Source organism: Emiliania huxleyi, assembly GCF_000372725.1.
Source record: "Emiliania huxleyi CCMP1516 unplaced genomic scaffold EMIHUscaffold_57, whole genome shotgun sequence".
Lineage (NCBI taxonomy): Eukaryota > Haptophyta > Isochrysidales > Noelaerhabdaceae > Emiliania > Emiliania huxleyi.
In genome coordinates, this window is record NW_005197722.1 from 145,605 (window position 1) to 158,105 (window position 12,501).

General features: G+C 67.9%; 3 protein-coding genes across 3 annotated transcripts; 2 read left to right on the forward strand and 1 right to left on the reverse strand.

Moving 5' to 3' along the window:
• Positions 1-2,490: 2,490 nt before the first annotated feature.
• Positions 2,491-6,281, forward strand: EMIHUDRAFT_213306 (hypothetical protein; the record flags this gene model as incomplete). The annotated part of the gene is made up of 6 exons (XM_005764974.1): positions 2,491-2,935; positions 3,061-5,318; positions 5,406-5,495; positions 5,573-5,602; positions 5,702-5,743; positions 5,826-6,281. 6 exons carry the CDS (start codon positions 2,491-2,493, stop codon positions 6,279-6,281), a joined length of 3,321 nt encoding a protein of 1,106 aa, XP_005765031.1.
• Positions 6,282-6,344: 63 nt separating this feature from the next.
• On the forward strand, positions 6,345-7,948 carry EMIHUDRAFT_213307 (hypothetical protein; the record flags this gene model as incomplete). Its single annotated transcript, XM_005764975.1, has 4 exons — positions 6,345-6,899; positions 7,037-7,197; positions 7,269-7,414; positions 7,815-7,948. The coding sequence occupies 4 exons, from the start codon at positions 6,345-6,347 to the stop codon at positions 7,946-7,948; spliced, it is 996 nt and encodes a 331-aa protein (XP_005765032.1).
• A 148-nt stretch (positions 7,949-8,096) lies between these two features.
• Positions 8,097-8,703, reverse strand: EMIHUDRAFT_357244 (hypothetical protein; the record flags this gene model as incomplete). The annotated part of the gene is made up of 2 exons (XM_005764976.1): positions 8,097-8,319; positions 8,479-8,703. Coding segments are annotated over 2 exons (267 nt in total), but the record flags the coding sequence as incomplete, so codon positions are not given.
• Positions 8,704-12,501: the final 3,798 nt, after the last annotated feature.

The window sequence follows — 12,501 nt, forward strand, 5'->3', positions numbered from 1 at the left end:
CCGCCGCGCGTCCCGCGCCGCCACGCTTGCCCCCTCTCCTGACGCGCACCCCGCGCAGACGCCGCTCCGGGACAGACGGAGCAGCGACCGCGCCAGCGGTCGCTGCTCCGCCCCTCCGTCGCGCGCGCCGCGCGCGCGCCGCGCGCGCGCTGCGCCGCTGCCGCCGCGCCCCCCTTCGCCGTCTGTTTCCCGCCGTATGGTGTGCGGTGCGCGCACGCGCAGCGCACACGGCAGCGGCTCCCCACCCCCCTACCCACCCCGTCGCGCCGCCGCCGCCGCCCCGCCGCCCCCGCCGCCGCCGCCGCCCCCGCTGTAGCGTTTGGGGGGGGGGACTGGCGACGGCAAAAATGCAAGCCCCGCCCCTGGCCACTGTCTTCTCAATAACAAGGCTGTGAAGAGGGTCGCTCGTCGAATGCGAGCCAGTTCGCTCGCGACGCCGACGCCGACGCCGCCGCCGGAACGACCGCGGCGGCCGGTCGAGCGGCCGCCCCGGCCAGCGGCCGTATCGAGCCTGCCCGTCGCGAAGGTGCGGACCTCACGCGCCCCACCGGCCGCCCGCGCCGCCGCGCCCACGTCGCTCTCTCGAAGCCGAGCGCCACGCCGCTACGACTCCCATCGCGACGACTCCCGTGCTCGCTCCTGGCGCAGGCGATCGACTCCTGACACCCATCGAGCGGATGGGCGCGTTCCCGCCGCGACCCGGTGCTCTCGAACGACTTTTGAGGGCAAAAGGTGCCGCCCGAGCCCATTCCCGCCGCCCGCCGCCCGAGATCAGCTGCCACCGGCCAGCGCGCGCGCGGAGACCTGCCGCGAGCGCCTCCGTGGCCCTAGCTGGGGTGATTAGCAAGCGCCTCGGCACTTTAGATTCGCCCCTCGGGCTTTTCCGCGCGCGTGATCAGTCTCGCGTTCTCTCCTTTTTCAGGCGCCTGTTTACGACCTCTGAAGAGCAACCGTCGAGGCGTCGATGCTCGCCTCCACGCCCGCGCCAGACCTCCGCGATTGGGGCGCCTTGTCGACGGGATCAATTGTGATTCCGGGCGCATTTTTCTGGCATTTAACTCGCACGTCGGCGACTCTTAGTCGCTTCTCCGTGCTAGGAGGCCTCTGTTTTGTGTCCGTGAGGACTAGATCGAAACTAACATTTCGGCACATTTCAGTTAAATACCAGAAAAATGCGCGTTCACTCACAATTCATGTGTATATGAACGGTGCCGACGGGTTTGGCGAGCATCGAAGCCGTCCCGCAGGCGCAGCAACGCGACGGTTTCGGAGGCCGACGGCTCCGAAAGAGCCTCCCGAGCGAGGCCGGCGCGGTCACGGTACCATGGAGGCCACAGACGTCGCCGGAGCGGCACTCCCGGGGCGCCACTCCCTCACCCGGTCAGGGGGGGCCAACCACAGCCCGCCTCACCGTCCGTGGAGCTTCCGTGGTCCGCCGCTTCGGCTTCGATTTTCGACCCTCCCGAGGCTGCTAGAGCAGCCCCGCGGAGCCTCCCGGATGCACCAGCACACCGTCGTCCAGAACGCCGGCGCACGCGCTGCCCAGTGACTGGGCGGGTCGGCCCCGACTAGGGGCGGGCCCAGCCGCGCGGAGAAGACCATCCCACTCGCGGTTCGTCGCACCGTCCGCTCCGGTTTTCGTCTCGAGCGGGTCGTGAGACGGCCGCGAGAGCGAGCACCGCGGTCACGGTACCGTGGAGGCCACAGACGTCGCCGGAGCGGCACTCCCGGGGCGCCACTCCCTCACCCGGTCAGGGGGGGCCAACCACAGCCCGCCTCACCGTCCGTGGAGCTTCCGTGGTCCGCCGCTTCGGCTTCGATTTTCGACCCTCCCGAGGCTGCTAGAGCAGCCCCGCGGAGCCTCCCGGATGCATCGGCACACCGTCGTCCAGAACGCCGGCGCACGCGCTGCCCAGTGACTGGGCGGGTCGGCCCCGACTAGGGGCGGGCCCAGCCGCGCGGAGAAGGCCAGCGAGCTCGAAACACGTCGCCGCGGGCGGCCGTCACAGTGTTGGCACCGTGAAACTGAAGGTCACACAGGATGTCACGTACAGAGTTCTGACTGTCCGTGGTGTCCTATGTTAACACTCCCCCACCTTCACGCCTCTTCCTATCTCTCTTCGCAGTCTCTCGCAGATTCTCGCTGCGACCTTCATGCCACCTCGCGGTCGCCCCCTTCTCGTCGTTCTTTCCCTTGTCTCTTCTTCTTCTGTCGCGTCGCTCTCCTCTGCTTCGTTCTGCGGTGCCGCCGCCTCCAGTGTTGGTGCGAGGGAGTTATTCTCAAATTCTTTGGTGTGCGAAGGAGTTTCGTTGTAAGATTCTTAACGGAGTCGCTTAGGCGGCTCCGGTGGTGTGCCGGTGGTAGTACTAGCACGCGCCAGTTCGCACCTGTGTCGAGCCTGTGTGCTGTGAGACGGACTTTTAAATTCTTTTTTTGCACAACACTGGGCAACCTTGCTCTCTTCGGCGGCTGCCTGCCGGTCTGTGTCGATGGCGGACGGCGCGCTGCCACGCGAGCCCGGGGCCAGCGACACGCCAGACCTTGGCCAGGCCGACACCATCGACGCCGGCTTCGTGCTCGACAAGCTTCGGACGCGGCACGCGCACGACGCGATTTACACGCGCTGCGGCTCCGTGCTCATTGCTGTCAATCCGTACAAGAGGATGGGCCTCTTCTCGGAGGCGGTGCTCGCGCAGTACAAGAATGCCCACTCGCTCCCAGCCGAGCCGCCGCACACCTTTGAGATTGCGAGTGCGGCGCACCGGGCGATGATCCACAACGGGCGCAGCCAGGCCATCATTGTGAGCGGCGAGTCGGGGGCCGGGAAGACCGAGTCCGCGCGCCACATGATGCTCTACCTCCGATACGTCAGCAACACCAGCCCGGAGCTCGAGACCCGCCTCTACGGCTCCGACCCCATCACCGAGGGCTTTGGTGCGGCACCCAGAGGGCACCGTGCGAGCCCGCAGTCCCTGGGCCGCCGCGGCGTCACACGGCTCGCCGCTGCCCCCCGCGCTCACTCCGCTCCTCTCTCACCACCGCGGTGCCTGGGCGGACAGGCTGCGCCAAGACGGTGCGCAACGACAACTCGTCGCGCATGGGAAAGTTCACGGCGCTCAACTTTGACCCGAGCGCGCGGATCCAGGGCGCCAGCCTCAACACCTACCTCCTCGAGAAGACCCGCGTCACGCAGTGCGGCCCGGGCGAGCGCTCGTACCACTGCTTCTACGCGCTGTTGCGCGGCGCGTCGCCCGCTCTGCTCAAGCAGCTGCGTCTGCCGTCGGCCGAGCCGAGTGCGTACGCCTATCTGGCGGGCGGCCACACCGGCGAGTCGGGCGGCGAGCGCACCGACAAGATGCTGTGGGCGGAGCTCGAGACGGCGCTCGCCGCGCAGGCGTGGGAGGGCGCGGCGCTGCAAGAGCTGTGGCAGCTCATCGCGGGGGTGCTGCTCCTTGGCAACGTGCGCTTCGACGCGGCCAACACGGACGCGGCGGCCGTCGAGGGTTCGAGCGCGCCCTCCGTCGCGGGCTGCGAGGCGGTGCTCGGCCTGCAGCAGGGCAGCCTCGCAAAGGCGCTGACGAAGCGCAAGCTCAAGGTTGGCGGCGACATGGTGGAGAAGGACCTGAGCCTCGTCGCGGCGGGCGACAACCGGGACGCCCTCGCCAAGGCCATCTACTCGAAGCTCTTCGACCGCCTCATCGTCCAGATCAACCGCGCGCTCGCCGAGGCGCGCAACATCTACTCGCCGCGGGCGACCGCCCACGTCATCGGCATCGTCGACATCTTCGGCTTTGAGATCTTCGAGAAGAACTCGCTGGAGCAGCTGTGCATCAATTTTGCGAACGAGAAGCTGCAGGCGCTCTTCACCAAGACCGTCTTCGCCGAGACGATGCGCGCCTACTCGGAGGAGGGCATCGACGCCGCCGACATCTCTTACACCGACAACGGCGCGCTCATCCAGACGCTCGAGGCGCCAAACACGGGGCTGCTCGCCATCCTGAGCGAGGAGTGCGTCGTGCCAAAGGGGTCGGACGAGGGCTTCACCGAGAAGGTGATGGCGCAGCACGGAAAGGGCGGCATCATCGTGCGCATGAAGGGCGTCGGCCCAAAGGACGGCTTCGGCATCAACCACTTTGCCGGCCTGGTCAACTACGGCACCCGCGCCTGGCTCGACAAGAACAAGGACCCACTCAACGGCGACCTCGTCGTGCTGATGCAGTTCTCCGACAACGAGCTGCTCAAGGAGCTCTTCACCGAGCCGGCGGACGTGGCGCCCGCGGCGGGCGACCGGAAGAAGTTCAAGTCGACCAAGTTCAAGGGCGTCACCGACACCTTCTCGGCGCAGCTCACGGACCTCGTCGGCACGCTCGACAAGTGCGACCTGCACTTCGTGCGCTGCTTCAAGTCCAACGACCAGAAGAAGCCCGACCTGGTCGAGGACGCCGTCATCACGCGCCAGCTCAACACGTCTGGCGTGCTCGACGCGCTGCGTGTCGCCCGCACCGGATTCCCCGACCGCATGCCCTTTGACGAGTTTTGCGGCAACTTCCTCGTGGTTCCCGGTCTCGGCACCAAGGCGGAGCTCGCGGGCAAGGCGCCCAAGGACCGCGTGCTGGCGCTGCTCCAGAAGCTCGGCGTGCCCGGCCAAAAGTTCCGCTGCGGGAAGGCGCGCGTCTTCTTCGCCTCGGGCATGCTCGAGGGCCTGCGCACGCGCCGGCTCGAGATGCAGGCAAAGGTCGCCGTCGCCATTCAGGCGGCCGGGCGCGGCCACATCGCCCGCAAGGCGGCGCGTCAGCTGCGGCGTGTGCGCGAGGAGGCGCTGCAGGCGATGCTGTCCGCTGCGGCGCAGGAGGATGTCGAGGCGCTCCGGGCGGCCATTGCGGACGCCCGGGCCGCCGGCGTGCATCGCTACGCGGCGGGCGAGGCGAGCGTCGCCGGCGCGGAGGAGCGCGTGGCGGCGCTCGTGGCGGAGCTGCGGGCGCGAAGGGAGGCGGAGGGTGCGCTGGAGAAGGCCATCGGCGCGGCCGATATAGCTGAGCTCGAGGTGGCGCTGCAGCGCGCCGCCGGCTGCAAGTCGGACAGGGCGTTGCTGGAGCGCGGGGAGCGGCGGCTCGCGACGCTCAAGGAGGAGGAGAAGCGGCGCAAGGAGGAGGAGGCGAGGCTCGCCGAAATCAAGCGGAAGAATGTGGCGGCGGCGGCGGAGGCCGAAAAGAAGGTGGCCGAGGAGCGGCGGAAGCGCGAGGCGGAGATGGCCTCGCGAGACGCGGCGCTCGTCAAGCAGCAGACGGAGGCCAAGTTGCGGCAGAAGGAGGCGCGCGTGTGCGCGCCCGCCGGGCCCCTCTCCCTCGCCCCCCCCCCCCCCCCCCCCCTCCCTCTTCAATGCGACTCGCGTCGCCACTTTCAGGAGCTGATCAAGCAGCAGAGCCGGATACAGGAGGAGGCGGAGACGGCCGACGCCGAGTCCATCCGCCGCTCAGTAGCGGAGGAGGAGGAGGTGTCGCACTCATGACACCAGCCGCCCTTCCTTCGCCCCGCCCCCCACCAGCCACCCTTCCTTCGCCCCGCCCCCAGGCGACGCAGCGCGCCATCGAGGAGGAGGAGGTGCTGCGCAAGCAGGCGAAACCCCGCGGCAACGCACGAGGCACCGCGCCTCGCGCGCGGCTCACCCGCCGCTGGGGCGCACACCAATAGGTTCTCCAGGAGCTCGAGGCGGACGGCGTGCGCTTCCGCTCAGGCACCGAGGTGCGCCGCCCGCCTCTATCGCCGCTGCGGCGGAGGTCCCCGGCTGCCCTCGTTACCGGACTTGCGCCCGTGCGCGGCGCAGGACGTCCTCGAGTACGCCGTCTATCTCGGCATGGATCTCCGCGAGGACGTCGGGCTGCTGTGGATCGCGGATCAGGCGCTGCAGGCGGACGACCCGGAGGGGTGGGACCAGTGCGAGTCGCCCAACGGCGATCTGTACTACATGCACGAGGTGACCAAGCAGGTGCTGTGGCAGCACCCGCTCGACTACCAGTACCAGCAGCTCTACCTCGAGGAGAAGAAGAAGGGCCAGGGCAAGCTCGACCGGAGGGGGTCGTCCAACGGGGCGGTCGTGGCACCGCCCAAGCATGGGGGCAGCCGCGGCATCGACGCGCCACCCGCGGGCGGCCCGGTCGGCAGCAGCGACGACGCGCTGCGCCGCGTGCTGCAGCAGCTGCTCGGCACGTCGCACACCGAGCTGAAGCGGCTGCTGACCGAGCCCGCCACGTGTCGGGCGCGCAGCTCCCGCCACGCGTAGCCTCCCGTGCCTGAGCCGCGCGCGTGCGCGCCCCCACATGTGGCGGCGCGCTTCGACTTCTTCATGTCCATCTCCAAGACGGACGACATGTACTGCTTCACGGCGAAGAAGTGGTCCGTGTCGAAGGGCTGCTACTACTCCATCGCGCTCGACCAGGACGACGCCAAGCGCGCGAAGGCGAGCTCCAGCATGCCAGAGTCGTACGTCGGCAAGGTGCGCTCCGACCGCAAGGCGCAGGAGTACACGCTCTACGACGACGGCGCCTCGTTCGACGGCAAGGAGAAGGGCGGCAAGTCGGAGCTGCGGTGCGAGCTGCTGCACGTCAACTTCTCGAACTCGCTGCGCAACCGCAACCCGGGCGCCATGACGGTGGTGGTGCCCGAGGTGGACAGCGAGGGCGGGATGGTGCCGGCGCGGCCAAAGGATGCAGCGGGGCAGCTGAACGAGCGGCTCAAGCGCGGCGACCTCGGCGGGCTCATGGAGCTCAAGAACCGCGAGCCGAAGTGGAACCCCACCTCCAACATGTACCAGCTCGACGTCCACGGCCGCGCGACGCTCGCCTCGTGCAAAAACATCCAGCTGCACCCAAAGCGCGGTGGAGAGGTGCGTGCGAGGCTGGTGCGCTGCCCGTGCGGCGCTCCACCGGTCGCAGCGCGCCAGCCTCGCCCGCCACGCCATGCCAGCAGCCGGGCGCGCGCCGGAGAGGTGCAGAGCTGGCGCGTGGCGGGTCATGGTCGCCGAGATCTGGACCGCAGGACCGCCCGGACGGCGAGGCTCGAGCGAGCGCCTGTGTGGAGGTCGAACGGCGCCTGGGAGGGCGGTGGGTCGCGAGAGAGTCGCGCAGCCCCGCGTGTGTGGACCTGTGGCGCTTCGAGCGGCGTAACGGGCCGTCAGAGGCAGATACGTGGCGCAGCGAGTGCGAATACATGCGATAATTCGCACGCACCGTGCCGATCCGACCCGCGTGCACGATCGGAGCACCTCGAGGCGGCGCGAGAGGCGGTGTGTCGAGGTGCCGCGGCCCGCGGCTGCAGCGTGTCGAAACGGCGCTCTCGGAGGCGCCGCGGTGGCGGCCGAGCGCGCGGAATCGGCGAGAAAATTTGACGGCGTGCCGGCCGTGGGCCCGGACGAAGGTCCTGCCGGGTCACTTCGAGCCGAGCGCGCACGGGGCGTGGCTGAGAGCCTTGCCCGAAAGCGCCACTTTCGGGCGCCAGTCCCCAGGCTCTCGATTCCTATCTCGAGGTAAGGGCGTAGACAGGGATGCCTGCCAAGCACACGAGAGACTGCCGGCCATCGCGGCGGCCTATCCAGCCTTCCCGCGCCGCCGCCGGCCGCCTCCCAGGCGCCAGTGGTGCCGGGCACCCCGCCGCCGCGCCGGAGACGGTGCCCGCCGACGGGGACGGGCCGCGCGACGCCTCACGAGCGGCGCTCTCAGCGGGCCCGCGGGCGGCACCGCTCCGGCCGCCGCGGTGGCCGCCCGCGGACGAAAGAGCAAGGGAGCCAGCAGCCCAGCCGCCGCTGGGTCGGCGGCAGCTGCGACGGCCCCGTCGGGGACCGACATCGCGCAGGCCAGTGCCACAGCGAGCGGGCGCCGTGGCAAGCGTGCCACGCCCGGTGGTACCAGCATCGAGTACCAGCACACCGGAGGCGGACAAGCGTCCCGCTAAGGGTTGGGCCAAGCGACAGCAGCAGGCCACCGCTGTGCCTTTGGTGCGGCTGCGCGGCGAGCAGCGCGGCGCGGCTGCGCCCTGCCCGCGCCCTCGCTTCCCAACGGTGCGGCTCCGAGAGCGCCTCCGCCGCCGCCGCTGCCGCCGGACACGGCGGCCTCTGCTCGCGTTTCGAGCCAGGACCTTCGTCCGGGCCCACGGCCGGCACGCCGTCAAATTTTCTCGCCGATCCCGCGCGCTCGGCCGCCACCGCGGCGCCTTCCGAGAGCGCCGTTTCGACACGCTGCAGCCGCGGGCCGCGGCACCTCGACACACCGCCTCTCGCGCCGCCTCGAGGTGCTCCGATCGTGCACGCGGGCCGGCTCGGCACGGTGCGTGCGAATTATCGCATGTATTCGCACTCGCTGCGACACGTATCTGCCTCTGACGGCCCGTTACGCCACCCGAAGCGCCACCGGTCCACACACGCGGGGCTGCGCGACTCTCTCGCGGCCCACCGCCCTCCCACACGCCGTTCGACCTCCACACGGGCGCTCGCTCGAGCCTCGCCGTCCGGGCGGTCCTGCGCGTCCAGATCTCGGCGACCATGACCCGCCACGCGCCAGCTCTGCACCTCTCCCGCGCGCGCCCGGCTGCTGGCATGGCGTGGCGGGCGAGGCTGGCGCGCTGCGACCGGTGGAGCGCCGCGCGGGCAGCGCACCAGCCTCGCACGCACCTCTCCACTGCGCCGCGTGCGCCGCTGGTAGTGTGCTGCGAGGCTCAACATGATGTGGTCACAGTGTAGTCGGGGTGTGGCTTGTGGTGGCTTGTGGTGCTGATCGCTGGCTCAACACACCCCGGGTCGAGATCGCGTGTTGAGACTGTGACGAGAGGCGACGCGCCGCGACCCGCGTCACATGGACATGGATACGGACAATCTCGGGCTCCCGGGGTCCTCCGCCCCGCGTCGGAGGTCGGTGTACCGTGTTTCTTTTTTCGTCTTCTCACAAAACGCGAGCGCACGTGTCCACGTTTCCGAAGAACAGGCGCACGCGGCGCGCAATGCCAGTCACGGGACTGCCCCCCCCCCCCCCCCAATGAAACGTTTTTATTGGGTGTGTGAAGTCTGCGGTCGTCCCTTCGCCTTTCGCACTACCGCTCGTCCGCCATCGAGCCTTGGCTCGAGGAGCGCTGCTTCCGCACACACACACACTACGCTGCCGCCGCACCAAGAGCCTCGCTCAGACCGCGAGCTATGTGTGAACTCACCCGTCAAGGCCGCTGACTGTATCTTGAGGCAACTCGGCGCACGCGGCGCAGTGGAGAGGTGCGTGCGAGGCTGGTGCGCTGCCCGTGCGGCGCTCCACCGGTCGCAGCGCGCCAGCCTCGCCCGCCTCGCCATGCCAGCAGCCGGGCGCGCGCGGGAGAGGTGCAGAGCTGGCGCGTGGCGGGCTTCGGTAGCCGAGATCTGGACGCGCAGGACCGCCGGCGCGGCGAGGCTCGAGCAAGCGCCTGTGTGGAGGTCGAACGGCGTCTGGGAGGGCGGTGGGCCGCGAGAGAGTCGCGCAGCCCCGCGTGTGTGGACCGGTGGCGCTTCGGGTGGCGTATCGGGCCGTCAGAGGCAGATACGTGGCGCAGCGAGTGCGAATACATGCGATAATTCGCACGCACCGTGCCGAGCCGGCCCGCGTGCACGATCGGAGCACCTCGAGGCGGCGCGAGAGGCGGTGTGTCGAGGTGCCGCGGCCCGCGGCTGCAGCGTGTCGAAACGGCGCTCTCGGAAGGCGCCGCGGTGGCGGCCGAGCGCGCGGGATCGGCGAGAAAATTTGACGGCGTGCCGGCCGTGGGCCCGGACGAAGGTCCTGTCAATGCTCAACGCTAGCAACGGCCCCGGCTTTGCTGTGACGCTCCAGGGGCAGGCTGCCCGGCTGTGGAGCAAGCTCGTCGCGACCGTCGGCAAGGCGGTTAGAGACCCCTCTCTCTCTCCCAACTGTGAACAGTCGTTATCTGTATATGCGCAGCTATTCATAGCCGCGCCTGTTGTTTGTGTGTGTATCCGCGCTCTTGGCGCGATTACGAGACTGACTAGTGTGTCGCACTAGTGTAGCGCGAATCCGCCAGGATTCTCGCCAGCTCTGCTGAGGGGTGGTGCTGGGCTTCGTGCGGCGCTCGCCCTGCAGGCCGTAGGCCTCTGTACCACATCATCTACTTCACACCACGAGGCGTCGAAGCTAATGAGATATTGGATGAGATATCGGATGAGATATCGGCAGACTTGCGCCCGTCGGCGCAATCGAGTGTCTGCCCTTCATCGCTCGCACGCCTCGCCATCACCTCTCAGTCGCCATGGCCCTCACCGTGAGCACGGATGCCATCATTGAGAAGCTGTCTGGCACGGCTGGAGCCGATTCGCAGGTGCACAGTATAACAAGCGGGCAGATCATCGTGTGCGTGGGTGGCAGAGTCGTCGATGGTGGGACGAAGCAGTTCACCGTCAAAGTGATGCACCCAGACGCGACGGCAGCGCAGGCCGCGGAGCTGGCACGGCCGATCATCAAAGGGCTGCTGGGGCAGGCGGTGACAGCGGGGGAGACCGCCGCCGCCCAGGAAGCCGAGAGGGAGCACTTGCAAGACACTAAGTTGTTCTCCGCTAATCAGCTGGGCAGGATCTTTACCGGTTGGGCCGGATGGCTGGATACCCTCCGGGCCAACAAGATGCTCGAGGCCGACGAAGAGCGCCGTGACGAGGTCGCCTCGGCGCAGGTCAAGATATCAGGTGCCAACGAGGCACTGAAAATGTTCCGTAAGCTGCCACAGTGCAAGGAGGCAGAGGAAGGCCACGTTGTCACGGCTGAAGTTCTCAAGGTGGCAGACGAGATGCCGGCGTTCGGTGCAGCATCGATCGCCACCAGCACGAGAATCCAAATGTTCTTTGGTGCGCTCAACGCCGTCATCCTCAGCGAACGGCACAGCGCGATGCTGGGAGAGATTGCCGGGAAGGATAGCGTTTCGGTGGATGAGATGCAAACCTTCCTCGCTCGGCTCGGCGAGTCATTCAAAGTACCTGTCACGCCAGAGCCACTGCCATCGACCGCATTCCAAGCGCTCATGCGGCGCGTCAGGCTCGGCGGCCAAGCTGACGACTTCCGCGCGAAGGCCGTCTGTCTCGTATGCGAGTCAGAGCAACAAAAGGTCGCCCTCGAGGACCATGACATATTCGAGGCGCTCCTCGCCGAATGGATGGCGTCAGGCCTCGAAAACTTCCAAGAAGCGTCGCTGGCCGCCCTGGCCGCCGGCCCTGCCATGTCAGCCACCGACGCAGCCTGCTTCATCGTCAGATGCAAGTCCGCGAAGCAGGCCGCACTGGCCCGCACAACACAAGCTGCTCAAGTGCCCACGCCCGCGGCGGCGAACCCGCCGATGAGCATCTTCATCCGTGCTCCCGTCGACGGAGCGAAAGAAGAGGGCACAGAGGATTCGGCAACGGCGGTCGGAGGGGCCCTTTGCAGAGGTAGCGCGAATCCGCCAGGATTCTCGCCAGCTCTGCTGAGGGGTGGTGCTGGGCTTCGTGCGGCGCTCGCCCTGCAGGCCGTAGGCCTCTGTACCACATCATCTACTTCACACCACGAGGCGTCGAAGCTAATGAGATATTGGATGAGATATCGGATGAGATATCGGCAGACTTGCGCCCGTCGGCGCAATCGAGTGTCTGCCCTTCATCGCTCGCACGCCTCGCCATCACCTCTCAGTCGCCTCCCGCCCACCACGCCCTGGCGACTGTGTTCTGTACTGATGTTTGATTCCACCCGAGAGGATGCTCCGGGTGCGTCTTGCGGGTATCTCCCTGTCCCTCCGCCTGTCATGTGCATGTCTGCTGCTGACTGTCGTGTGTGATGTCGGTCGTCTGGGGGGGGGCAAAGTGCATCGCCTCCCTCCCCTCAATCAACGCATGTCAGGCTTAGCCGCCGCACCCGCGGCGGCGAGGCTGAGGGTCTCTCTTCGGTCGTACCGCAAGAAGGACGCATTACTCAATACAACCTCTCCCTCTCTACCTCCTCTACGCGAGCAGCCGCGTCGAAGTACGGAGGGGCCCTTTGCAGAGTGTACTTTTCGTAGTAGTATTCCGCATTCATTGCGAGGGCGGACCACTCCTAGCGTGCAGACCGCGGGAGCTGGTGCCGCGGCCAGTGTAGACCTGGCCTGCGCTGTGACGCGCGCGCTCATGCCCAGACCGGAAACTCGAGCGAGCCCTGGCAGGGCAGGACACTCCTCTCCACCATGATGCTCCTCGCCATCATCGTCACCACGACGTGTCAGCTGCGGACGGGCGTCGCCCGCGACATGCGCACGTAGCCCGACAACTTTCAATCGCTCGGATATGCAACGGTGGCATAAAGTGAATGATACACCGTCGCAAAACTGCATTCCTGGGTCGTGCGGAGATGCATCCGGTTTGGGTACCGGCGGATAGCAGGTGAACGCTAAGGTGGGTTTTCGAACCAGTGACAACGCCCGTCTGGGTTTTTTGCGCCGAGTCGAACTGCGGGATTCGAACTCGAGACCCAATGCAGGGG